The sequence below is a fragment of the Anabas testudineus genome, chromosome 23, assembly GCF_900324465.2.
Source record: "Anabas testudineus chromosome 23, fAnaTes1.2, whole genome shotgun sequence".
NCBI lineage: Eukaryota > Metazoa > Chordata > Actinopteri > Anabantiformes > Anabantidae > Anabas > Anabas testudineus.
In genome coordinates, this window is record NC_046631.1 from 15242667 (window position 1) to 15270424 (window position 27758).

A 27758-nucleotide genomic window follows, 5' to 3' on the forward strand; every position below is an offset into this window, starting at 1 on the left:
ATAATTCCTTTCTGGTTACATGTAATGATGAATCTTTCCTGTACATTGTCAGAGACTTTGACTCTCTGGACGAGTCGTCAGCTGAAGAAAATACTCATTTGGCTTTTGATGTGGCGGAGCGAGAGTTTGGGATCTCTCCTCTGGTGACAGTGGAAGAAATGCTGTCGGTACAAGAGCCTGATTCTCTGTCTATGGTTATGTACCTGAGTCAGTTCTACCAGCTGCTCAAAGACACGTCGCCCCCTGCAGGTGAGGCCCAGAATCTAGTCTTGTAATGTTAGCCTCTTGTAGGATGCTGTACAACAGAAAATACCAAGACATTTACAATAATACTTTAGTATCTGATATCCTTTAAAAAAACACAACAAAAATGTGCTGTCGCCACTTCACCAGTCAACAGTGTTAGAGCAGCAACGTATAGACCAGCACTTGTAACCCATCAAAGATAAACAAAGGGAAAGACACGGATCTGTAGTCCACATCAGTGAACTGTGGCGTCTCTGTATGTTTCAGGTATTTTGTGTCAGAGTGCTGACCTACGATCCGCTCTCATCACTCCAGCCTCCCTCCTCAGCAGACTTGGCCATAGTCCCTCCAGGAAAAGATACCCAAAGGTACCTGCACAGGTGATTCCATCCTTATTAACATGGGTTTCTGACTCATCCAGCGGCTTCTCCCTCGTTTCTACAGGAGCACAAAGAAGCTGCAGGTAAAAAGAGGAAGACCAGTCGACCCAGTCAAGAGCAGCTGGAGGTGGGACCTTTTTTTCTGCAACATCAGAACACGCCTAAACAAAGAAATGACAAGTGAAGAAAAAAGTTTAAGGAAATAAAAAAATAAAGTCTTAAAGTAGAAAAAATGGAAAGAAATTTGATTATTGATCATCAAGATAGTCAATAATCAAATTCACATAGTAATTAGATAATTAACATAAATGAAACTGTATTTTGACTAATCAGATTTTACCACGTCATTATCATTAAACTCAAATCAACAGAACTGTGTGTTTGCAGAGGAAACTGAGGCGTTGTTTCCTCAGTTTCCTCTGTTAACACACAGTTCTTTTGATTTTCCACTTATGTGACCTGAATGTCACAAGCCAGGTATGCGATGAGGTGTGTGTGGGCGGGTCCAGAGTTCGTCTGATGGCCAATCAGCTGCAGGCAAAGCTGGACGAGAGCTCGTCTACCTGCAGGAGTTCATCTTCTTCTGCTGCTGCATCTTTACGGCGACAGGTGAGATCAGGCTGTTTGACCAGAAGCACCAGTCGAGTGTGTTAATATTAAATCACGCATCTTGGTAATGAATGTTTGTAGCAGTTATGAGGTTCTAGATTCGGATTACTGGCTCATCAGTGTCATCACCCCTAACACTGTCTGTGTGACTCCCCCATATGACCAGCAGGGAGAGCTGGTGTCCAGCCTCCCCCCTCCCACAGGGTCTGCAGACACTGCTGCCCCCCCATGGCAGTGGAAACCGGTACACACTGGTAGACCGTAGTGAGCAGAGAAAAACCAGTAGAGACCCAATAAAAACCAGTAGAGGACTAGTTGACCAGACTAGTGAATGGTGATTACCTCAAGAAGATAAACGTTAGATTTGTTGCCAGTATACGTTACTACTACTACTACTACTACTACTACTACTACTACTACTACAGAGTAATTAAGTTAGCATGAGTGATCATCCTGATACCTGATTTAGATTTGACTGATCCTATTTTGTCTTCGTTGTCCGTCAGAAAAAACGAACTCTTCAACAGGAACAGATGAGTTTTCGATTCAGAGAGAGGATCAAGTCTCAATCCGTCGTCAGTGGGGACGAGCAGGTACCCCGCTGCAGTGCACCTAGTCTGTGGACTCCCATAGACCTGGTAGACCCCGTTTGACAAAGGTTTTCAGGTTCAGAAGAGGCAGGAGTTAAAGTTTAGCACAACACTCTTCAGAGCTCATTGGCTCACGTGGAGAATCTGCAGATCAACAACGAGCTGCTTCGCTGTGAGTCTCTGAATAGTTGTTATTGAAGAGCAGAGCTGTCTGCTGACTCAGCAGGTTCAGCTGCTGTGGTTTCAGTCAGAAGGTCCTCAGTCCTGCACTGGATTAACCCACATTCAGTTGTGCGAGGACATTGTAGTTCAGATGTCACATACAGTACCACAAGTACCACATCAATTTTATTCTCAGGCTGAAGTACTACATACATGCAAATACAAAATGTACTTCAGGTCCAAAAGTATCAGTAGTCCACTAAGAAGGTGATTTCAGCAGAAATTGAACATGTTTAGTTTATTCCATGAACGATTGAAGGAGAAAACGTTAACTGAGCCTTTACAGCAGTAACTAAAGTCTAAGTAAGTACTCGGGTAATGTACAGAAACCTCAGAATGGTACTTTAGAAGGAAACTACAAAACCTGAGTAAATGAACTTAATTACTTCCCAGCTCTGCTTAACAAAGGATTAAAGTGCAGGTAAATTCTGTACAAACAAACAATGTGTATATTTAGCCGTGTTGAGGATAAAATAATCAGAGTAGTAGTTCTTTGTGGTGTCAACGCTGTGGCTGGACCGTATGTGGAGATTCAGCTTCATATTTAAAATCCTTTCACTCAGACTGATCTGGTCCGCCTGAGGCCTCAGAGGGACTTTCTGCACATGCAGAAAGAATCTGCCTGAAGAGTCAAGTCAAGTCAAGTCAAGAAGCTTTATTGTCATTCCAACCACATATAGCTGAAGCAGTACATAGTGAAATGAGACAACGTTTCTCCAGAACCATGGTGCTACATAAAACGGCAACAAGACAAACATGGGGCTGAGGACTGCCAAGTTGTCCTAGCAAAACACATAAAGTGCATCCTGTGCAACCTAGTGCAAACAGTGCAAGAACACAAAGAAAAAGTGCAGACAGACGTCAGAAGACAGTGCAAAAACAGAACACAAAACACAAAACAGCAGCGACCAGTAGCGGAAATGAATACAATTTACAACTGAAGGATGGAAGTTGGTGTTCAACAGACAGCAGGAGGTTGGTTTGAATCTAACAAATTAAAAACCGACCCTTTGGGGATTCGACGTTCAACCTCTGGGGTTCAGATTTGTGTTGGTTGATATTTGCTGGTTTTGTAGGCACTGTTTCTTATTGTCCTTTACGTTCCTCTTGCGTAGGCCACATGCATGGTGTCATGTTGTTAATATTGACACAGAGATAAGAAACCAAGATCCAAGAATGTGAAGTTGTTAATACACAAAAGACAGCAAAACTAAATTTAAAAATGCCGATCCCAACATCAAAACATTTAAAATGATTCACAGCACACAGATACTGCAGTGATAAACAATGCTCAGTGTATTTTCTGATGAGAAAACACTCCAGAACACACTCTCTAGAACTCATGACAGTGGGTCTTGTCTGAGGAGTCTTGTTTACCTGCAGATCTCTAGCAGTGCCAAAGCAGTGGGTTTCCTATAAAACTGAAATAGCAGTTGGACGAAAGATTCTGCACTTTGTTTTATTTTCAGCTTGTAATGTTGTTGTTGGAGTTTCCACAGAGACCAGAGACCCGAGACCCATCTTGAGCCACCATTAGTTCTGTGTTTCAGTGACATGGTGTTTGTTAATGCATGTTTAGTGATCAACATTATTATTAATGATTAGAAACCCATTTGGTAAACGTTCCGTTTCCATTCTGTTTTATTTGTATAGCACAAAATCACAACAGAAGTCATCTCAGTCTTTACATTGTTTAAGGTTTAAGACCTTACAAAATATAACTGGATACAGAATTCTATAGAAAACCCAACAACCCCACTGAGCAGCACCAGAACAGTGGAGAGGAAAAACTCCTTTTAGAGGAAGAAAGCTCCAGCAGAACCAGGCTGAGGGTGGGCGGTTATCTGCCTCGACCGGTTGGGGTGCAAGTCCATGTCCACTTGACACCAAACCATGTCTAAGGTCACATTTTGTCCCCTAACAGTTTATAAGTGATGATAATGATGAACATACAGCACCGAGCAGCTCAAATCCCAGATGGCTCAGCATGTAGGTCTGTGGATCAGTGTTTGAACTTGGGCTGTAGCTGAAACAAGTCTTTGACTTCTCACATCTGTCTGTTGTGTTTCTGTTCTTTCTCATTTCTCAAGTGTCTCCAGATGTACACTTGTGGAGTGAGCGCATTGGCTGAGCAGATAACCAATCAAATTCAGAGTGGTGTGGTAAGATTCATTTACCTTCTTCAGGTAGACTCACATTAACGTACACTAATCCAATATAATGAGTATTAGCTGATTACACAGCTGTGGGTTCAGTAGTTTGGGTTGAATAAAGGACAGTGAACCTGATTAGACTCATCAATACATTTACATTTAGCAGTTAATAACTAACATGGAATTAACTTGATCAGTGTGTAAACATCTGAACGTGCCACTACATCATCACTGTTCAGTTCAATTCAATTTTCATCTCAAGGCACTTATAAGGTATACCGTACTTAAAGAGGAAGTAAACGCAACTACAGGAGAGAGAAGACACAAAGTTAATGTCAGACTGAAGAAGCTACTTGAATGAGTAGTGAAATATTTCAACCTAACAAGAAAGAAGTCCAGTTATCATGACTCAACTTCCAGTTAATGACATGTAATGGTGGCATTTGAATGGATAGAGGAGAAAGGAGAGAGGAGAGGAGCTCAGTGTATCAGTAGAGGTCCCCCAGCAGACTAACCTATAGCAGCAGAACTAAGAGATGGTTCAGAGTCACCTGATCCATCTCTAACTATAAGCTTTATAAAAAAGGAAAGTTTTAAGTCTAGTCTTAAATGTAGAGACGGTGTCTGCCTCCAGAACCTGAACTGGGAGCTGGTTCCACAGGAGAGGAGCTTGGTAGCTAAAGGCTCTGCCTCCCATTCTACATTTGAGAACTCTAGGAACCACAAGTAAACCTGCAGCCTGAGAACGGAGAGTTCTGCTTGGAAGATATAGAACTATGAGGTCTTTAAGATAAGTTGGAGCCTGATTATTAAGGGATTTATAAGCGAGGACAAGAATTTTAAATTAAATTCTGGATCTTACAGGGAGCCAATGGAGAGAAGCTAACGTAGGAGAAATATGATCTCTCTCTCTATTAATAATGAATTACAATAGTCCAGTCTGGAAGTAACAAATGCATGGACTAGTTCTTCAGCATCACTACACACAACAATATTCCTCAGGTGAAAAAAGGCAGTTCTAGAGATTTCTTTGATGTATGAAGTGAAGGAGATATCCTGGTCAAAGATAACTCTGAGAATTCTTACCGTATTACTTGAGGCCAATACTAAACCATCTAGGGTAAGAATGTGATTAGACATAGTGTCTCTGAGATTTTTAGGCACAAACAAAATAATCTGTGTCTTGTCTGGATTTAGGAGAAGGAAATTGGAGGACATCCAGGCCTTTATGTCTTTTAAGCAGCATGAAGTTTGATTAATTGATTAGTTTCTTCTGGTTTAATAAGTTAATCGTATCATTTCTGTAGCATCGTCTGTTTCTTCTCATCCTCTCTGTCTCCTCAGGTCGCCGGGGGCTGTAGTGACGTCTGTTTCTTTTGTAAAAAGAGAGTTTATGTGATGGAGCGCCTTAGTGCTGAGGGTTTGTTCTTCCACCGCAGCTGTTTCCAGTGCGATCACTGCAGCACCACGCTCCGCCCGGCTGCATACACCTACGACCAAAACAGCGGTCAGTTCCATCCTGAACCATTAATCAGATAAAGACTAAGTTCTGTCAGACACTTTTGGTTTTATGTGTCCAGATTTTCACCACAGCACAGCACATTCGAGGAGATTGGAGTTTAGATGGAGCTGCTCGTTATGTTGTCATGTGACATTTAACTATAAATTAGTCACTGCAGTTAAATCACTACTGTAATAAAGAAGTTAAACGTATGTGAAAGGAAGGTTTTTTTTTCTAATGGCTGCTCTGGTGTGTGCTACAATAAAGTAACGCCTCAGGTGAAATTGAAAAGATCTAGCTCCAGTCAAACAGCTGCCAAATGCCAACTCAACATGTGATATTAACTACAGGCCTTTAATCTGCTCCATTTTGAAGTAATTAGGGAGTGAACCGCACCTGGTCATTTAAGTCAATTGTCCAAATATTGAGCCTCTGAAAACGGAGGCACCCCACAATTCCATACTTTTATGAAACCTTTTAAAGTGTCATTTAAAATCCGCTGCTGTAGCAAATGAAATCATGAAAACAGTCATCGACCAGATACGTCCGGGCCAAACTGTACGTACAAGGAAAGGTGTTTGGGAAAAGGCACCAGGTGTGTTGATTGGTGGAGGGGAGTTGGGTAGGAAGGACCGAAGGGGAGCAGTAGTGACGGGACAGCTGGATTTAATAGGAACCCGACAGGTGGAAACTTTTGGTGGATTGGTGTGACCTCAAGTCAGCCAGTCAGTTATGACCACATGATGCTGTCATGTGACCTCACAGTCTGGCTGTAAACACTCCGTTAGAGCCCCCAGCCTTCGCCTGCCCACATCTCTGTTCATGTCTGTTTCTGTTGGTGTATTTTTATCCCACAGAGTGTGCACTGTGTGTTGGAGCTTCAGGACAAACAACATCTCCTGTTTGTTTCACTGGAACTTAGCAGCCAATCAGAGCAGAGCGGTCAGTTTGAAGGCTGAGGCAGGAAACAGTTTGAATGTTGATATATAAGCAGGTGAAGTGGAGTCACACAAACATCTGTGCTGATGTTGGGGATCCGGCTCTGTGCTGTTCTCTCTCTGCTCAGGGAGGTTTTTCTGTCTCCAGCACTACGACTGTCGTCTGGACGCTCCGACTGTGAGGAAGAGGCCGACTCCGTGTGACAGAGCCGCTTCACATCGAGCATCAATAGTAAGAAAAGAAACTGATGTTCATGTCAGTTTCAGCTGAAGCACAGAGGGTGTAAACATGGGCCAAGTTGCAGCCAGGGGTGTGTTCACTGCAGTACTTGGATATTTCACTTAGTTAATACGTTTTTACTTTTTACTGGACTGCTGCTTTTTGATTTTTAGATTCAGCTGTCCCGTTAGACTAAAAGAAAAGGACAGTTTGGTCCAGCTGAGTCTGGGCTAGTGTTCTGCTAGTTACCTGGTCAGTAACAGAACAGGTGTTAACAGGTGGCAGTGAGGACATTCTAGGTGACCGTGTTCTGGGTGGTAATCAGAGGGTCCTGAAGCACTTGGCGTTAACCAAGTGATGGTTTTGGTTTTGGCTTTGGCTTTGACTTTTGGCAGTTACTAGTAAAGCCAAGTCACCTACTATTACTAACCTGTTGAAAAAGGTTGCTAGGGTGATAGCTGTTTGGTGTTTTAATACATTTTTAATGTCCCCAGCAAACATTTCTAAACGCCTTTGCAAAGAGCACCTGCCGTTTGTGAACACAGCTCCAGGACATGTGACGGCACAGACCAGGCTGCTGACTGCCGTTTATATCTTATACATCCCTTCCTGGATGGCAACGAACTCACATATGAACAAGTGTAAAGCATCAAAAATTGAGTTCAAGAAGACAAATTGTCATCCTTAGCATGTAGTTTTCAGGAAGGTTTCAGTTATTTTTAGGTCAATCGATGAGTCCATAATTTCCAGGAAATTCTGGCAGCAAATTTCGGGGAGCACAGTGTTGTAGTGGTTAGCTACTGTCACCTCACAGCAAAAAGGACCCAGATTCAAATCCATGTTGGGTTAATTGGTGACTCTAAATTGCCCATAGGTGTGCCTCTCACCCAATGACAACTGGGTTAGACTACAACGTTCCCGCATCCCTTCAGAGTACAAGTGGTTAAGAGGATGGATGGATGGATGAATGGATGTGGTTACCAGGGCGTTGGTAGGTGTTCGTTAGGGAGTGCTAGGTTACCTTGTTCGGTTCAGCTGAGTCCTGGTTTTATGGCTGAAAGAAATAACGTAAAAACCCATTTTCTTTGATAAGTTGTCTTTGTACTTACTCTGGTCAAAGATTCAATAATGAAATTGAGTCTGTGATATTTAATGAATCTGAAGTGGCAGACACTGTTTACAGGCGTCGGCAGGTTCAGCTCCATCCCCCTCCTCCTCCCACTCTCTGATCCCAGCTGACCGTCGTCGCTCCTCAGGTGAGTTTGCTTCACCTGTGTCGTCCGTTTCAGTCTTCTCACACTGTTCACACTGAGCGTGCTCCTTAAACTGGAATCAATGTGGCTTTAGTGTGTGTGTGTCTCTGTGTGTGTTTGTGTGTGTGTGCGGCTGCGATCGTGTGTTTGCAGCAGTTTCTTTGATGACAGCGACGCCAGAGAGGATCGAGCTGGAAAACTATCAACACAGCTCGATGCAGGCGGAGACGGACCTGCTGGAAGAGCCAGAGGAGGTCTCAGAGGAGACCCTCAACCAGTTCAACCTGAGCCAGGACGAGAAACAGAGACACAGGTCCAGGTCCAACCCATCTGGAAGGTTGTTAATGCCACAGAAAAGAAAACGTTTTACAACCTACTGATGAGACGTCAAAATATAAAACTACAACTACGTCCAATTTTAAAAAGAAATAGCAAAACCTTTAGGTGACTTTTACGTCCAAATTACTTTTTGACTTTTTAAGTAAAAAGTCAAACTTATAACATAAGTTTATATGTTACTTATAAAATGTGTATATGTATTAAATTCCAACGCAGGAAGTCACAATAATGAGATGTTAATGCATTTATCAATCCACCTGACAATTTTGTAAAATCATCTTTTAAAGAAAGTCTTTTTAAATCTGAGCTTTAACTCTATACGCTAGCATTGGAACTTTTAAAATTTTAATTTCATTGCATTCATTTACTTTTTTATGATTTTAGTTCAGAGTCTGAGATGGAGGAGGATAAGGAGGAAGGAGAACGGGGAGGTCGGCGCCGGCTGACCTCAGAAGAGGCCAAAGTCTCATGGAGGGAAACTCTGCAGCTGCGCCTCGCCCTGAGAGATGACAATGACGAGGAGGAGGAAGGTGAAGATGAGGAGGAGCGAGATGAAGAGCAGGGAGCCAGTGAGGTGGAATCCAGTGACGGTGGGTCTATGTTGTGTTGTTTTGTCATACAGTGCAATGTCGTTTTCTGCGACTCCCTGCAGATAGAGGGGGAGTACAACCCCTCTGAGATGGAGCGTCACTAAGGCTCCTGGAGGACACGGGTACAATGGAGACTAACCAATCTAGATTCATAAAAGCATCAAGTTTATGTTAGTCCACCTGCTTTTAAAATGCTGCGTGAAGCTACTGTCTTTACTGTCACGTAATAATTTTAATGACACGATGATCAGTCTGAGCTCTTTGTTTACTAATTTCATCTCAAAATAATAAGAATTTTTGATCACTAGTGTGGTTTGGATGCATAATATGAAAATCTGTGATGTTTTCATGTAAACCTGTAAATAATGACACTGATTATGTTAACACTTCTTCTCCTTCCCTCCCTTAATGACCCACCCTCAGGTCCCACAGAGGAGGAGTTTCCTCTTCTCACCTTTCAGACCATCTGCTCAACTGCAGGATGTGACATTAAGCATCCTGACATACCTGCGGAGTCTGGCTCCACTATCCAACCAGTGGCCCCCACCTTCATGTGAAGTTCCCGCCCTCACACCTTCCACCGTGTCATTCATCGCCACACCGGACTCCAGCCATGAGCGAGACTGTGACACAACCCCACACAGACCAGTTATACCTGCCATCGTTATGGAAACAGAGTGCCACACAGATGACCCCCAAGCTGATGTTGGAGGTCCGGGCTCGATTGAAGAGATCACCTTTGATCAGTCTCAAACGCTCTTCTACCTGCAGGATGGAGGGGCGGATTCAGAAGATGATTGGATGAGAAGGGGGAGGAATAAAGGAGCTTGTAGCCTACCTCCTCGGCAGGGTGGGGGTGCTGGGCTCCTCCTCCAGCTGAAGGTGGAAGGGGGTGGGGCCAGAGCTCTGTGGAGGGCAGTGTTCCCTGGAAACAGAAAGGAGGTGAAGAAGAGGAAGAAAAGGGGTGGGACTTTACCACCCGGTACAGAGAAGGTGAAAAGAGAAACAGCCAATTGGAGGAGAACTACAGGTGATGATGCAATAAAGAAACGGGACAGTAACAGAGTGATGTCACAGTGATGATGTAATGATAGTATTTCCTGTCTTCAGATGAGAGACAAGGTTTTATTGAAGACTCTGATCTGGACTCATCCACGCTTCTGCACAAATGTTCACTGGAACCCAGGAATACTGTAAGAGTCAAACACACAACATCACTAAAAACGTTACACACGTAGCATTAATAAACCAATCACAACACAGCTACCAACAGACCAATCAGGACACAGCTACCAATTGGACCAAGGAATCATAAATTCTAAAGCTTTATTTAGGAAGTTCCACTTCCTGACAAACTCCACACTCCAATGTATGATGATTTCCTGTCCAGTCTGAGGTGTGCCCAGGTAACCTGTGCTGTTTGATGTTTGTAGCTGCATTTGGAACTGGTCGACCTCATGTCTGAAATTCAGAGAGTCACAATAAAAGAGGATGAGAGCTGGCAGGTATCCGTGGTGGTAGATGTGTAGCAAGACTGTTTCATGTTTTAGTTTTGTGACTGCAGTTTTTGTTTTTGTTAAACTATTAAACTCAAAACTAGGACCTGGACTGGCTGATAGACCAGAAAAACACCCATAATAAAAGCCTGTCAAGTTGACGTGTAATGAGTGATGTGACAGATCTGACAAATCTCAAGTCAAGTCCAGATTTTTTAGTGACTGTTGTGATGCTTGAAACTCTGTTTGGAGTTGACCTGATGTACTAAACTCGTCTTGACGTACTTGTTCTTGTTTCACCCTTGAAACCGGTGAAACCTTGTTGTTTTACTTTTAGTGAGTCCTGGTGGTCTGGAACTCACTTGTTTGTGTTTTCACTTTGTCTGTCACTTTGTTTTTCTTCTTTTTGTGTCTCAGCCTGTATACGTTCCTCACGCTCTGGCTTTCAGACGGGCGTATGCCATCAAGGTACAGACAGGTGCTGCTGAGGAGAATAGTGGTAGTCTGATCCAGTTTAGTTCCAGTCCAGCAGTGTAAAGTCCTGCCAGACTCCTGTCATCGACTAACACTATTATTTGTGGTGCCTCAGAGACACCCTGTGAAGGACCACCTCCTGGACTCTGACAGTCAGTCATCCTGTCACACTGAGGTTTTGGGGGTCCTGGTCCAGCCGAAAGAGCCTTCGAGTCTGAGCGTCAAGGAGACCCTGTTCCAGGGGGGATGGGAGGATGGAGATGAAGATCTGGACACCCAAATCACCAGACGAGTGCAGAGAGCTGCTCAAAGACAAGCCAGACAGGACCAGTTGAAGAGACTCCACAAGGCTCAGGTGAACTTACCTGAAGACAGGCTCAGGTGAGGTCCAGGTGAATGACTGATTTTAAACAGATTTTGTGTGTTTTTGATTTCAGATGATCCAGAGACAGCTGCAGCAGGTGGAAGAGAAACAGAGACAGCTGGAAGAGAGAGGAGTGATGGTGGAGAAAGCTCTGAGAGGAGAAGCTGGTACAGACACACTTTCACACATCTGTACTCAGTCAGTGAAATAGCTCAAACATCAGAAGTGCAAACGCTGGTTCTCAGAAAGTAACAATAAAAAAATAATCTTAGCTTCTCCAACCTGGAACAGGGCAGTTTATTCCATCAATAGTCTTTCTGTCAGAGCATCTTCATCTAACCCTAACGTCAGACTGGAGGGTCAGAAAACCTGGTGAAACCACGATTTAGACTGGACTCACCTGTTTGTGTGTTTGTGTCAGATTACTGGGGAGACTCCAACGACACCCAAGACATCGACCTACACTTGGGAGGTCAGTTTCTCTTCTTCTCATTTGCTTTAAATCAAACACTTCAATAGACTGTAGTATAGTGGACTACTACGTTGACTGTATTGTATTAAAGTACATTATACTACAACAAAGTGCAGTGTAACCTCTCAATGGGGAAGAAAATGACAGATCAGAAAATACAAGCTGGAAGAAGACACCGACCTAAAGCAGTGACAGAACACTCTTGAGTACTGAGTAAACTGGATTATGGTCTGTCCTTATAGGACTGGGTAAACTGGATAATCCAGCTCTGATGCAGCAGTGGTTCCAGCTGGTTCAGCAGAAGAACTCTCTGGTTCGATATGAATCTGAACTTATGATATTGTGAGTATCTGACCTAAAACCCAGGATGAATCTGGACTGTCTGATCCAGAATCTTGTTTCAGAGTCTGATTTGTGCTGTGTTTCAGTGCACGGGAGTTGGAGTTAGAGGACAGGCAGTCTCGACTGCAGCAGGAGCTCAGAGAGAGGATGGCTGTGGATGGTAACAAAATAGACACAGTTAATGAACTGCAGCAGGACTTAGTTTATTTAGAGACATTTAGAATATGATCAGCAATAAGGAGTGTACTTGTACTGAGTGTACCTGGATTGGACCCTGAGCATCCGTCGGGTGTTGTATGCTAAACATTAACCTGTGTGTTTGTGTGCAGACCACCTGAAGGAGGAGTGGCAGCTGGCAGAAGAGCGTCTGATTCTGGAGGAGATGTTGGAGGTGGTGGAGCAGAGAGATGCTCTGGTAGCACTACTGGAGGAACAGAGACTCCAGGAGCGACAGGAAGACCAGGATCTAGAGCATGTCATGACAACTCGAGGACTGGGACTCAGCTGGACTTGAAACTGAACTGGTTTGCAGGTACTTTGTTGGATCTGATTCACTCTGAGATGATGTCAAAAACCCCAAATCCGACTTTGTTAGGAACAATTCAATTGCAATGTGACACCAGAACCATGTTGCTAACAGGTGTTGATGGAGCTTTTGGACCAGACGGAACTTGACTCTGAAAATATACTCTCTCAACTATATAAATGGTGCATGAATACATTTTCATAACACAGGCCACACACACATCTGAAACAGACATGAGGACAGTGAGTTATTCAGTCCAATGAAATGTTTCACTGCAAAACATTTGGTGTTGGAAGCCTGCTGACCTGCTAACTAGCTAAAGCGTGGTTGATAACAACTAGATTCTACTGTTTCATTAGAATCACCGGTATTATGAGCTGAATTGTAAAAAGTTCAAATAACTTGCTTAGCACTAATCATGTTGGTTTTCTGGTTTGATAAAATGCAACATGTCGGACGGCCACTGGGGGGCGCTGCTCTGTCACTGAGTTCACCTGATGTGGGAGTTCAGATTTCAGGTTCCAGGTTCCTTCTATGACCAACATGAAACCATCACAACAAAGAAAACGATAAAAACATTTGAAATTAGATTGAAGGTATAAAAACACATGTATGTGCACTCTAATGTGAAACGGTCTCAGTGCAGAAAGTTCAGGAACCATTAGTGAAAGTAGAAAAGTGACATAGTGTAACTAGTTACCTGAGTAACTGTAACTAGTTACATAGGCTTTAGTCTGTGCCGCTGGTATAAACCTGCAGTGAAAGGAGTTTGAGTGTCAGAATATGTTATGTAAGTACTGAGTCCTGATGTTTGTCATCTGGATGCATGTCGATATGATCATTGATAATCGTGCCAAAGCCATAAGTTACTGATTGGCTTTATTAATCAGCCTTATTTTAGCTCCACCTGCCATCTTATCACTTATGTTAAAGACTGACTGTGATAATGGAGAACTGCCTTCTCTCTGGTTGCTTAATAAACGTGTCGAGTCCACGTGTAACGTTTTCAGTTATCAGAAACGGTTTTCTTCTTTTTTTCTTGCACCAGTCATCATTCACAAGTTTTAACCTCTGACTTGGAGCAGCAGTTACTTCTTAAATAAAGTCTAAAAATCTACTTTCTGCTGTTTCCTGTCTTTTGTTCTCTTGTTGTTTATTCTTTACATTCAGGTGGAAAAAAGACAAAGTCAGAGCTGTTAGTTTTGCACCATGTCTGAAGATTTCACTCATGTTTCTCCACTTCCTGTTTTTGTTCTTCCTCTTGTTCTGTGCTGTAATACTTTGTGTTGGTTAACAGACTCAGTCAGTACTGACCCACAAGTTAAACCCTGGAGACAGTCTGACTCTGTTAAGGGCTGGAAGTCTGTTTAACATCACATCGTCCAGGTGATGTCTAGATAAGTTCAGGGTCACAGTGCATGTCTGAAAACACAGTGTGATGTGACTCAGTGTAGTGAGTTTAATACTCGAAGCAAAAGTGAAGAGCACAGTGGCCCCACACTGAGCATGAGTAAAGTCCATTCAAGTTAAATTCAGCAACAAGTAATATCAGCATACCTGCCCCTAAGGTAAAAGCAGGAAGTAGAACTAAAGGTCAGAGTGAGGACGGTGGTGAGAGGAGGCAGCATCAAGAACTACAGACGTCGCCTTGTGGGTCCAACAGAATCAAATATCATTCCCACTTCTCTCTCAAACTGGCTGCACAACAGACGAGTTCAGTGAGACCTTGTGATACCATGGTTTTTGGCAGGCAGCTCAGAAGAAGACCTGATCTGTGTCAGAAGTTATAGTGTACTGTGTGTGGAGCTGACAGTTCCCTGAGACAACGCTGCAAAAATGCGAAGGTTGAACATGCAGACGTGCCTGCAAGCCAAGGTGCGGCCGAGACATGTACACCCACTGGAACCTGTCTAAGGATGGTGCCAGAAAGTTTGTTTTTTTCCCTGTTAACTAAGACAAGTTTGAAAGGGCAGAGTCCAAGAGAACCTGTGAGAGTTTCCTCAAGGGGTTAATACAGCATCTAGTAAAGAGAGGGGAAAAAAACAATATGGCTGCAAAGCTCCAGTGCAATGGTTGGCCCCTCTTCCCTGCCTGCTGCTGATTACCTGGATCAGGTGTGTTCAGTAAATCAGAAGCTGGAAGACACCTGATCCAGGTAATCAGCAGCAGGCAGGGCAAGCATAGGTAGGAAACCAGCAGAGCAGGAAGCCCTGAGGAAATCCTTGAGGTTTGGAAATACCTACTCCAGTGAATGACTGAGGAAGATAAGTGGGACTGGGAAAAAGACAGGTAAGTGCTGAACTAGCAGACTGAAGAAGGGTTTGTTTAATAGGTCCTATGAAATGTTTGGTGGTCGAGCAACGTCCCACCTGGCAGAGATGGTTTGTAACTGGTTTGTTGGATGACTGAACACACCTGATTCTGGTCACAGGGCCTGAGGACTGGGTTTGCGAACCCCTGAGTGGTGACAGTACAATTTTCTACTGGAGTGAATTTTATGAAAAGGTAGTTCTAATGTTTTAGCATTTAGCATGAACCAAAAACATCAGGAAAGTTAAATCAGAAAACCTTTTGATAAACCCCAATATGAACTAGAAAATGTGACCTCCAGTGTTTTGTGTTGACTGGTGCACTACTGCAATGTGCACATTAATTCTGGGTCTGAGCAGCAGCAGCAGCAGCATAGTGTCAGACTTGCAGTTAATGTCAACTTTATTTTCATGCTCGATAAAATAAGGTGTTCAAGCTGTAAAATTACATTAAATATTACATGGTATGTAGGATATTCAGGTTTTGTGATTTGTTTAACTTTAACTTTACTTTTATGGGCATTTTTTCCTAGAAATGGAATTAATCATTGACAATTAGCAGTACTGATACTGAGCATCACCTGACAATATACAACTGTTGCCTAAACTTTAGCAGCTCGACATTACCAGTGTGAACATGGAGATAACTAAAATCAGATAAGAGAGGCATCACTGCCTTTAACCAGCTTGTCACACTCCAATGGTGAAAATAAGTTTTAAACACAAGTAAATTGCAAATGTTTGCTGCTGCTTGAATGCACAGTACAGTAGTTTTTAACGGTACAGTCTGCGATAGGATAGTGTTAGTGTCGTATGGACAAACTACACTTTGTCACTATTCTATAATCGATTGTCAGTGTACGATGTTATGGTAATCTGATGTATTTTAGTGTAGAAAGCCCTGGAGTAATAACAGAAGTAATAGTATGATGAATAATGGTATTATACAATGGCAGCTATATTACACTATATATTTCATAGCACATTATTATGTATGAATATGAAGTGTGGTTGTTCAGTGTGATAATATACAAATTATCTGTGCATGTTTCTTCACATTTTCTGTTCAACTATAAAAATCAGACTCTTGATAACGGCAAAGTTTTAGTTTGTCAGATTTTATTCTTCATAAAATATTTTCTGCCCTGAGATGGAGAATCAGAACACAGACAGTAAGAACCAAAGATTAAACTAATGCTGAAGACCTGGTACTGCAGGTAATACTGTTTTCCACACTGGTTCCCTTTGTTTCACAGACTGGAGCTGTTGCTGGCATCCACCTTCAGGTCTTTGGCGACGAGTCCAGCAGTGACCGGGTGCATCGCTGCTCGGTGAGCCAGAAACACTCGAACTGCTTCCTTGCGGTACTTCTCAAAGTTAAACACCTCTCTGAAATTAAACACTCTGGGTCAAGTAGATGCACAGTACAACCAGTTCAGAATAAGTAATTAAAAACCCATTCTAGTACCTGAACAGAGGTCTAGTGAATTTCATCCTTCCCTGTTCTGTTGCCATCTTCAGCGCCAGGGGAACTGCTTCTTCCCACTTGGCGCAAACACACAACCTCAGCCACCTGCAGGGGACAGAAGCCAGTCAGGAGGAGGGTTTCAAAAGTAGGACAGTCAATGGAAGGCCTGCTGAAGGACTCACCTGAAGCGGATTTCTGAGTTCATGCAGGTGTTCAGACCATAGACCTCTTGCATCTTTTTCACGTGAGTCAGGGGGAGAGGAGTCTGAAGGGACAGACAGACGGACAGTGTCAGGGCAGTAGACTGTGGTCAAGTGAAGTGGACTGTGCTGAGACTGTGAGTAGTTTACCTCCTGCAGTAGCAGGGACAGGAATTCAATGAGCTGGTGGGATGACAGCGACTTCACATCATACTCCGTGAAGCTGCCCAGGTCCTGTTCTTTGGCCTGAACGTGGACAGAGGATTGAGGTTTTGTGCATATAGACAGGAAATGGTAATCAATGTGAGCCCAGGTCTTACCTTCGTCCATCTTTGACTGAGAGCGATGCAGGCGTCAGCCAGTGTGGTGTCATACCTGAAATACAAAGATTGAACACTGTCACCACACTTTACTTATGTAGGTTTACTGTAGTACACCAGTGTACGCCAACTCATCGCAGTCCTATAGTACATCATACTGTACTGCTGTATGAATGAGTGTTTTCATCCTAACGGGACTAAAAACCTTTGAACGTAGTTGTTTTAATATGTGACGGATACTACAGCATACCATGATGGCATGCATAAGTATGTACACATGTATAATGTAATCATTGCACGTTCGTGTGTGGAAACTTACTGAGGTTTGACAGGAGGCATCCCAGGAGTGAACATCCAGGCGTTCCAATCCACTTTGTTTAGGATGTCGACCTGAGACACAGAACAGGGACCCTTCGTGAATCTGATCACAAACTGACAAGCAGCCCAATAAGAATCTTCACAGGTTTTAAAGCAGGTTCTGGATTTAAAGCTGAGTAACTGTAACATTACCACACAAAGATTTAGTGCACAGCTCGGCTAAGGCTGAATGAGGCTCTGGTCTTGCTCTGCAAATCCTCAGTAAGAAGCAGAATCTACTGTCCAATGATGAACACGAACGTTCGAACCAGTAGAGACGCGAGGATGTTGCTAAATCGCACCTGTTTAGTTTATTTAAGCTGGATCAGAGCTACCTGAGGCTGTCCAGGTGTTTCTCACCTTGTCTTTGAAGTATGTAAACAGGTAGTTCTTCCAGTCTTCAGTAGTGACGCTGCTGTAGGCGAACAGCTGGATGTACGACTTCACAAAACCCATGAACACCTCTGAGGGACAAAGATGGAGCACTGAAGACTGGAAATACTGACAATGAGGTGTTCATGATGTAAACCAGTGTTACCTGGGCCTCCCATTAGCTCCTCCAGGTGATACAGCAGAGCGAAACCTTTCTCATAGGGTACAGAGGAGAAAGCGTCATCTGGGTCGACGTCCTGCAGACTGGGGACCAGATTAGTCAAGGGGTTGTTGGCTCCAAAGGTGTTTACCTGAGATCCAACACAACTCTAATCAGTCATTACAACCTTTGTGTATAAAACAGAAGTTAAGTGTACAAGGAGTACTGAGGTGTAAAAGTACACAACTTCAGACTGTTCAGTATTGCTGTGTGTGCATTCTCACAGAGTCCTGCAGATCCTTCCAGCCCCCGATAGCTTTAAACTGTCTGAACTGTTCGCTCTCCATGCACCTGCCAATCATCCTTTCTAGGTACACGGTGTGACCCTCGTTCAACCTGCAGATACAAGACGAGCAGCTGCAGTTATCACCTGTGCTCTGCAACACAGGTAAATATAATGGACACCGAGACTGGAACCACTGAGCTGGTTACATGATTTTAATTGTACTGAATTTGTTAGTATGGTTGGAAAACCTGTTAAGAACAGAAGAGAACTGCAGTGACTACTAAATGTTGCTGCTCTGGTCCTTCAGATGCTACAGAGTAAGAGCCAACAGAAATGCGAACAGCAAGCCTGTACAAATGGGCAGAAAACTGGACTCCCCCACCTCCAGGAGCAGAGAACACATCTGACATGTGGTGTGTTTACATCACACCAGACGGTGTGCGTTTACCAGAAGTGTTCCCAGGTCTTGTTGGTCACCAGGTTACCGGTCCAGCTGTGAGAGATCTCATGAGCGATCACCTGAAGCACAACCAACATGTCAACATGTGTGAACACGTAACATGAGTATCCATGGGGTGAGAAGTGCTCTACTCACGTTGGACAGAGATTTATCTCCTGCCTGTAAATGTACAGGAAACAGCTGATCAAAGGTCTGATTCTCTTTAATCTGATTCTGACAGAGCGGATATCAGTCTGTGTACCACGTATATACTTACCAGCAGGGTGGGCGTGGCAAAGGTCAGGCAGGGGTTCTCCATCCCTCCATATGGGAAAGATGGAGGCAGAACCAGGATGTCATACTGACCCCAAACGTAGGGTCCAGCCAGGTCCTCGGCAGTCTTCAACATGGTCTCTGTCTGACACAGAAACATTCAGTCCAGTCAAACGTGTGTCTACCTAAAAAGACGCTTGTAGTGGGACAAACCGGGTCACATGGAAACATAAATATTTCTGGTCTCTGAGAAACTGCTCCCAGCAAAACCAGTAGATTGACTGTGACATACCTCTGAAAACTCATACGCTGCTTTATCTGCAAACTCTTTCTCAGACCAGACTCTGGACCTCGGCCCAATCTCCCTGTCAGCCAATTGGAACACAGACACCGTTTACATGCTGCAGTTAACATGATGACATCAGTGACCAGGTGAGAGGGACCGTACCTGCTTTCCAGAGCTCCGACCACAATTGCTATCAGGTAGGAGGGCATGGGCACCTGAGGACAGAGGTCAGAGGTCACACATGAAATGGATTTACCATCATCTCTAAGACGCGTTAAGAGCCGAATTATTTCAACCTCATCAGATTGTTTCTTTATCGATGTGTTAGTGAAAGTCAGGCTGAAGTTTAGGGTCAGGGTTAAATATGGTCAGGATCAACAGCTGCACTTCACTAAGTCATGGATTCAAGAGCAACTACATTAAATGATAACTTTTTTTTGTCCATTTAAAAAGAAATGTCTCTATTGACACAGCGCTTTTCTACCTTTTCTGCTGCTGATCATTCATTCACACTCAGTGATGGCACAGGTGTCATCAGGTTGAGTGTCAAACCACCAACCCCATGATTGGTGGGTGACTGCTCTACCTCATGAACACAGCTAATGTTTTTGTTGCCAAGGCAGAGAGAAGCAGTGTCCCTGTACATCTGTTTCTGTTTCTTGTTTTTGACAAGAACACTATATTATAAACTAGCAAGAACAGGTAGAACCTGAACCTTCTTGGAATTTCATGTTTTTTATGGTTTTATCTTCTCTAGTTATTAGAGGCTTTTATCAGATCTGGATGAGGGAGTTCAGGTAGGCTGGTGCTGTTGAGTTGACTACGTTGTAAGCAACTGTCAGGACTTTGAACCTGATGCAGCAGCTACATGAAGCCAGTGCAGAGATCTGAGCAGTGGTGCAACGTGTTCTTTTTACTGAACAATGAGACGTGCAGCTGCATTTTGGATCCTCTGGAGGTTTGATGGTGCAGCTGGTAACACCGTCAGTAAGACACTGCAGTAGTCAAGACCAGATATGAGTCTGAACAATGAGTTGTGTTATATTCTGAAAGGTAGGGTCTCATCTTTGTGATGTTAAAGGGCAAATCTGCATGAAGTGGATACAGAGAAGTGGTCAGTAAAGCTCCGCTGATCCTTAATGATCACCCCCAGGTTTCTGGCAGACTTGGTAGGAACAATAACTGTGGACCCTATGTTAATGCCGATATTGTGTTTTATTGAAGAATCTAGCCACAGGGGTTGCAAGCCAGTTACTTCTGTGCCGGTCCCAAGCCCGGATAAATAGAGAGGGTTGCGTCAGGAAGGGCATCCGGCGTAAAAATTGCCAAAATAACCATGCGAATAATCAATAACACTTTCATACCGGATCGGTCGAGGCCCGGGTTAACAACCACCGCCACCGGTGCTGTTAACCTACAGGGTGCCGGTGGAAATTTGACTACTGTTGGTCGAAGAAAGAGGGGAGGCAGAAGGGTTCGTCGTCAGAGAGAGAAGGGGAAAGGCAGGGACATAGATCTGAGAATAGGGACTCTTAACGTTGGCACGATGACAGGGAAAGGCAGAGAGCTGGCAGACATGATGGAGAGAAGGAAGGTAGATGTTCTGTGTGTGCAGGAGACAAGGTGGAAGGGCAGCAAGGCACGTAGTATCGGAGGAGGATACAAACTGTTCTACCATGGTGTGGATAGGAAGAGAAACGGGGTAGGAGTGATCCTGAAGGGGGAGTTTGTGAACAATGTTCTAAAGGTGAAAAGAGTCTCAGACAGGGTGATGAGCATAAAGCTAGAAATTGAAGGGGTGATGATGAATGTAGTCAGTGGGTATGCTCCACAGGTTGGCTGTGAGTTAGAAGAGAAGGAGAGATTCTGGAGTAAGTTTGATGAGGTCATAGAGAGTATCCCCAGAGGAGAGAGAGTTGTTGTTGGAGCAGACTTCAATGGGCATGTTGGTGAGGGCAACAGAGGTGATGAGGAGGTGATGGGCAGGTTTGGTGTGAAGGAAAGGAATCTGGAAGGACAGATGGTGGTGGACTTTGCTAAGAGGATGGAAATGGCTGTAGTCAACACCTACTTCCAGAAGCGAGAGGAACATAGAGTGACATACAGAAGTGGAGGTAGGAGTACGCAGGTGGACTACATACTATGTAGACGAGGTCATTTGAGAGAGGTTAGTGACTGCAAAGTGGTGGTAGGAGAGAGTGTAGCCAGACAGCACCGCATGGTGGTGTGTAAGATGACTCTGGAGGTCAGGAAGAAGAAGAGAGGGAAGACAGAAAAGAAGACCAAGTGGTGGAAGTTAAAGAATGAAGAAACTTGTGAGGAATTCAGACAGAAGTTGAGACAGGTTCTGGGTGGTCAGGATGAGCTTCCAGATGACTGGGAAACTACAGCAGAGGTTATCAGGGAAACAGGTAGGAAGGTGCTAGGTGTGTCATCTGGGAAGAGGAAAGAAGGTAAAGACACTTGGTGGTGGAATGAGGAAGTACAGGAATGTGTCCAGAGGAAGAGGTTGGCTAGAAGGAAGTGGGATGTAGAAAGGACTGAGGAAAGTAGACAGGAGTACAAGGAAGCCCAGCGTAGAGTGAAGAGGGAGGTGGCAAAGGCCAAACAGAAAACTTACGATGAGCTGTATGACAGGTTAGACACAAAAGAAGGAGAGAAGGACTTGTACAGGCTAGCCAGACAGAGAGATAGAGATGGGAAGGATGTGCAACAGGTAAGGGTGATTAAGGACAGAGATGGAATGGTGCTAACAACCCAGGAGAGTGTGCAGAAAAGATGGAAGGAGTATTTTGAGGAGCTGATGAACAAGGAAAATGACAGGGAAAGAAGGGAGGAAGATGTGGAGGTTGTGGAGCAGGAAGTAGCAGAGATTGGAAAGGATGAGGTTAGGAAGGCTCTGAAAAGGATGAAGAGTGGAAAGGCTGTTGGTCCTGATGACGTACCTGTGGTGCTTAGGAGAGACAGCAGTGGAGTTTCTAACCAGTTTGTTCAATAGGATTCTAGAGAGTGAGAAGATGCCTGAGGAATGGAGGAGAAGTGTTCTAGTTCCGATTCTTTGAGAACAAGGGTGACACGCAGAACTGCAGCAACTACAGAGGAATAAAGTTGATGAGCCACACAATGAAGCTGTGGGAAAGAGTAGTGGAAGCCAGGCTTAGGAAGAAGGTGGAGATTTGTGAGCAGCAGTATGGTTTCATGCCCCGTAAGAGCACCACTGATGCCATTTTTGCTTTGAGAATGTTGATGGAAAAGTACAGAAATGGTCAGAAGGAGCTGCATTGTGTCTTTGTAGATTTAGAGAAGGCATATGACAGGGTGCCGAGGGAGGAGCTGTGGTACTGTATGAGGTCATCGGGAGTGGCAGAGAAGTACGTCAGAGTAGTTCAGGACATGTATGAGAGAAGTATGACGGTGGTGAGATGTGCTGTAGGTCAGACAGAGGAGTTCAAGGTGGAGGTGGGACTACACCAAGGATCAGCTTTGAGTCCCTTCTTGTTTACTATGTTGATGGACAGGCTGACAGATGAGGTCAGACAGGAATCTCCCTGGACAATGATGTTTGCGGATGACATTGTGATTTGCAGTGAGAGTAGAGAGCATGTAGAGGAACAGCTAGAGAGGTGGAGGTTTGCTCTGGAAAGAAGAGGCATGAAGGTCAGTCGTAGTAAGACAGAATACATGTGTCTGAACGAGAGGGATCATGATAGAAGCGTTAGGTTACAGGGGGCTGAGGTGAAGAAGGTGCAAGAGTTTAAGTACTTGGGTTCAACAGTTCAGTGTGATGGGGAGTGTGGAAAAGAAGAGGCGAGTGCAGGCAGGTTGGAGCGGGTGGAGGAAAGTGTCAGGAAGACTCAAAGGAAAGGTCTACAAGACAGTGGTGAGACCAGCTCTGCTCTATGGGTTAGAGACAGTAGCAGTGAGACAGAGACAAGAGGCTGAGATGGAGGTAGCAGAGATGAAGATGTTGAGGTTCTCCTTAGGAGTGACCAGGTTAGACAGGATAAGGAACGAGTACATCAGAGGGACGGCTCACGTTGCATGTGTTAGCAACAAAGTCAGAGAGGCCAGACTGAGGTGGTTTGGACATGTTCAGAGGAGGGATAGTGAGTATATTGGTAGAAGGATGTTGGAGATGGAGCTGCCAGGCAGGAGGGCAAGAGGACGACCAAAGAGGAGATATATGGATGTTATAACAGAGGACATGAGGTTGGCTAGTGTTAGGGTAGAAGATGTTCATGATAGAGTGAGGTGGAAAAGGATGATTCGCTGTGGCGACCCCTGATGGGAAAAGCCGAAAGAGAAGAAGAAGATTGTGTTTTATTGAAGGTCTGGCTCAGAAGACGAGAACGTCTGTCTTGGAGAGGATGAGCTGAAGATGCCTCTCTCATATCCAGGGTTAGGGTTAGATCAAATGTGTTGGCTGCGGGAACAGAAAAAGTAAATTCAGGAAGAAGGTGAAGTGTTGTGGACTACTGTACGTTTGTGTGACAGGAGAGCGATTATCTCACTATGAATGTTAACGCAGACTGGTCTTCCCGTTGATTACTGTTTTTTATGTTGCATCAGAGTCAGACCTGGTGTCTGTGAGGCACTTCACCTCCTCACGTTGTTTGTCCTTGATTAATCAGACAGCATGTTTTTGATGGTTCTGTGTTTATTGAGAACAACCATAAAACATGGTGATGGTGGAAAAAAATGAACCCTTGGGCTACTCTACCAAGAAGTGGGCAGCCAGTCAAATTGACTCCAAGAGCACAACAAACAACCCAGAGTGACAGCCAAAGATTTGAAGGCATCATTGGAAACTGGCTTACATCTGTGTTCATGAGTCTACAGCAGGTGAAACATTGAACAAGCAGAAGATGAATTCCCAAGTGTTTCAAAAATGACCAGGATAATGTGAGAATGTCTGTTCATCAGCTGAGAGTCTGTAGAAGTTGGGTGATGCTACAGGACAATGATCCAAAACACAGAAATGGCTTCAGAAAAACTAAATCCACCTTCTGGAGTCAGAGTCCAGACCTAAACCCAACAGAGATGCTATGGAACGACTAGAAGAGAGCCACACATGAGACGTCCAAAGAATATAACAGAGCTAAAGCAGTTCTGCGGGAAGAATGAACCAAAATTCCTCCTAAATGATGAGCAAGTCTGATCCATAGCTACAGGAAGTGCCTGGTTGAGGTTATTGTGGTCGACAAGTAATTATTTCAAGGGTTCCACTATCACTATGAGGGTTAAATTGGTTGGATTAATCCTGCTTTGCGATTCAGACCTCGGGATCATAATCATTAACGTGTTTTCATGTCTGTTTTCTACTGAGACTCTGAACAGTAGAGGAAGATGACACCTACCGGCTGCCTGAACCTGTAGATAATGCGGTTGTTGTCCTGAGGATCCACTTCCTGTCCGTCTCTAACTGCACTCATTACAGCGACCAGGTCCTTAGGTACAGAAACCTAAATAAGGCAGGGGACACACCTGAGAAACAGATACAGACACCCCGGAGACAGGTACAGATTCTGAGGAAGAGGTGTGGTACCTGAGCATAGTAGGTGTGTTTGACAGATGGACTGTCCTGACAGGGGACCATACTCCTGCAGTGATGAGCCTGTAAGACAAAACACAGGACAAATCTGGAAGTTGAGTCGTGGTAACTGGACTTCCTTCTTGTTTGGTTGAAACGTTTCACTACTCATCAAGTAGCTTCTTCATACTGAAGATAGTTGGTTGGAGCACACAAATTTGTACTCCAGGTTTGGAGTCACCTGGATGACTGAGAATCTTCATCAACACAGGAAAAAAGTTTTAATAACAGCTGAACACAACACGTCTCAAACAAAATCAGATCATCCCCCACTGTCACAGTCACAGCTGGTTAAACTGAACTGCTGTAAAGTGCTGCTGACGAAGATGGAACAGCTGTGACATGTTTTACCTGATAAAATAAAAACTGAACAACAACATGAGACAGTCTGTGAGCCTGTGCCGACTTTCATGAGTTGTTTCTAAAACAGTTTAGAATCTAGTTCACCTCTGACATTTAGAAACACCAGAATCAACCTTTAACTGGAGAGAGAGCTCTTACTAAACATGCAAAAAAAAAAAAAAAAAAAAAAAACACGAAGTTGGAGAAATGAAGCAACATGTCTTCATTTCTAACCGATACAAATTCTGATGAAGAAACTTCCAGTTTTTCAACAGTTCCTTAGTTCAGACTGTTGAGCATCTGAGTACTTTAGTTCCATATAGCTGCTGACACGTGGTCTGATCTTGATTGCCTCCTCCAGTGAGTCCAGATTAAATTAGTTTTTCACACAAACTTTATCAGCTTCAGTTTTTTTATCTGATCTAAATAAAAGATCTGGGAGAAGCAGAATCTGACATGACACGATCCTCTAGAGTGAAGACGTATCGCTCTGAATCCACAGAATGGGAGTGGAGCATCTACCTACAGAGTTGGTGTTTATTAGTGAAGCTGAAACCATGTTTGTCACGTAAAGCAGCAAATGCAGTAACAGGAGAAGCTGCTGAATGTTTTCTACACTGAGATTTACTGAGGACAGAGTTTGGAGAATCACTAGTTTTACTAGTCTGAGTCTCTTTGACATTCTCTATCCTCTCTGTAGAGTCTGGCTGTAAAGCAGAGCAGTAGGTCTATGGCCTCTCTTCACCACAGTTTCCTCATGGTGGGAGGACTCTACTTGTGTACGCTTGGTTTCACTTCTCCAGCTATGTGTGTGTTCTCTCTCTTCTTTCAACTCACTCCGACCAGTCGAGGCAGATGGCCGCCCACCCTCACCCTGGTTCTGCTGGAGGGTTCTTCTGTTAAACTGAGTTTTTCTATCTCCACTGCTTGCTAGTGCTGCTCAAGTGGGGTTGTTGGGTTTTCTCTACAATTCTGTAAAATCTTGATCTTCCTGTGTAAATTGAGACAATTTTTGATGAGATTATATAAATACACTAAATGGAGCTGAAACCGCAGATCGAAAAATTGTCGATCGAAAACTACTAATCAGTTTATTATCATTCTCTCCAGACCTGCTGTAAATTTGTCCAAACAACTGTCTGGTGAACCATGACAAACACAGCTCCTGTTACACTGGTTTGAACTGTAAAGTGTACCTGACACTGGCTGAACAGGTATGGGTGTTTCTTCCCAGCCGTTTGTTCAGGTGTGAGCCACTGCAGTGCCGACGCAGAGGGAGACGTCTCGTAGGTCACCTCCACAATCACATGCTGCCCCCTGATTGGTCACAAACACAGTTGTTGCATTTTATATTTTTAGATTCAATGGGAGAGAAGAGGACAGGTGAGCTCACCTGGAGACATCAAAGGGCAGAGTGATGTCCAGCGGTGTCCCCTTAAAGCTGTGTTTGGGTCCCAGACTGAAGCACGCTGGCTGTCCGTTTGCTGACACCGACAAGATCTTCAGGTCTCTGGTGTCCAAAGTCTGCAGTAGATAAAGGCACACATGGATTAATGAGGTTCTGACACTAATGCTGAGTCAACATCCCGGAACGGAGACTGCTTGCTGATAAACTCACCTCCCACTCTCTGAACTTAGGTAACAGATGTGTGGACTAATTAGACTTAAAGCCTGCTCCACAGCGATACTGCCCCAATGAGTTCAGTCCATCTCAAATCTCAACGTGTCAGACCAAACTCCCATTCCCATTTCCCCAATGTTCTGATAGCTTTAGAGCTAATTCTGTTAATTAAACTGTCGCCTGTCACCTAACTTGAGTTTTACTGCCTCGGGTTAAAGTCTGAGACCACAAAGACCCAATAAATGTTTCTGTTGCCAAGTACATCACATGAAACTACGTTGGAAAAACTTAATTTAAAGCTTACTTAAAAAGTTATCGATCGCGGTTAGATACGTATGATTAATCTGAATTCTAAAGTGAAACCCAAAGGAAATCTCAACTTTCAGAATTAGTATTTTATCTAGTAAATTTTATATTTCATAGCTGAAAGGGGTCATGGCAACAATCATTAACTTTCTCTCTTTTCTCTACTTTGTTTACAAACCTGGCTGAAGTTTCAGAACCTCGGATTTACTGAATGCTCCTGATCGCTGATTCAGACCAGACTTCATGTAAATTATCGCAAGTTTTAGACGCAATCCTGTTAGCTTAGAGGCTAATGTGCAATTGTACCGGGGCAGTGCACCGGGCTTAGTTAACGTTACCAGAGTAGCGAACCGGTCCTCCAGAGCCTCCACGGTGAGCTCCACCTTGGCCCGGATCACATGCCTTTCGAAGTCCAGATGCAGGGACAAGTTCAGGTGTTTGGTGACGCACCTGGTGAAAGAGGAGAAGGAGCACGGGTCTGAAGACATGATGCTGGGTCCGGTAACAACGGAGAGACTGCACCGAGCGGCCGCCTGCCACGGTTTTCTATCGGAACACGGTTTACTCACATCCGGTACCGGCCTCTTCACAATAAGACAGTCAGGAGGATACATGCTTTTATTGTTGAAGCCTTTGATAACCTATCAAAAACGAATTAATCGATCAGTTAATTAAACCTGAATCTGAGCTGAACCCCGGAATTGTTACTTTTTT

At 44.0% G+C, this 27758-nt stretch overlaps 2 protein-coding genes across 2 annotated transcripts in view; one reads left to right on the forward strand and one right to left on the reverse strand.

Moving 5' to 3' along the window:
• Positions 1-13720, forward strand: part of LOC113163061 (protein-methionine sulfoxide oxidase mical3b-like) — a 20375-nt gene extending 6655 nt beyond the window's left edge. The window contains 23 exon segments of the mRNA XM_026361377.1: positions 53-249; positions 514-614; positions 691-753; positions 1104-1235; positions 1402-1479; positions 1742-1828; positions 4138-4209; positions 5545-5707; positions 6768-6871; positions 8043-8115; positions 8266-8449; positions 8836-9041; positions 9465-9593; positions 9595-10071; positions 10152-10234; positions 10475-10552; positions 10955-11005; positions 11127-11366; positions 11449-11542; positions 11797-11847; positions 12090-12189; positions 12276-12349; positions 12519-13720. Coding sequence (XP_026217162.1) covers positions 53-249; positions 514-614; positions 691-753; positions 1104-1235; positions 1402-1479; positions 1742-1828; positions 4138-4209; positions 5545-5707; positions 6768-6871; positions 8043-8115; positions 8266-8449; positions 8836-9041; positions 9465-9593; positions 9595-10071; positions 10152-10234; positions 10475-10552; positions 10955-11005; positions 11127-11366; positions 11449-11542; positions 11797-11847; positions 12090-12189; positions 12276-12349; positions 12519-12703 — 3022 coding nt within the window. The 3' untranslated portion in view covers positions 12704-13720.
• Positions 13721-16126: 2406 nt separating this feature from the next.
• On the reverse strand, positions 16127-27673 carry lta4h (leukotriene A4 hydrolase). The gene is made up of 19 exons (XM_026362355.1): positions 27383-27673; positions 26511-26641; positions 26314-26434; positions 24731-24799; positions 24543-24647; positions 19348-19400; positions 19192-19264; positions 18904-19044; positions 18783-18806; positions 18636-18706; positions 18186-18297; positions 17908-18052; positions 17730-17833; positions 17332-17402; positions 17013-17067; positions 16843-16938; positions 16675-16757; positions 16493-16597; positions 16127-16413 (listed from the first exon to the last, which is right to left on the reverse strand). Exons 1-19 carry the CDS (start codon positions 27656-27658, stop codon positions 16275-16277), a joined length of 1974 nt encoding a protein of 657 aa, XP_026218140.1. The 5' UTR covers positions 27659-27673; the 3' UTR covers positions 16127-16274.
• Positions 27674-27758: the final 85 nt, after the last annotated feature.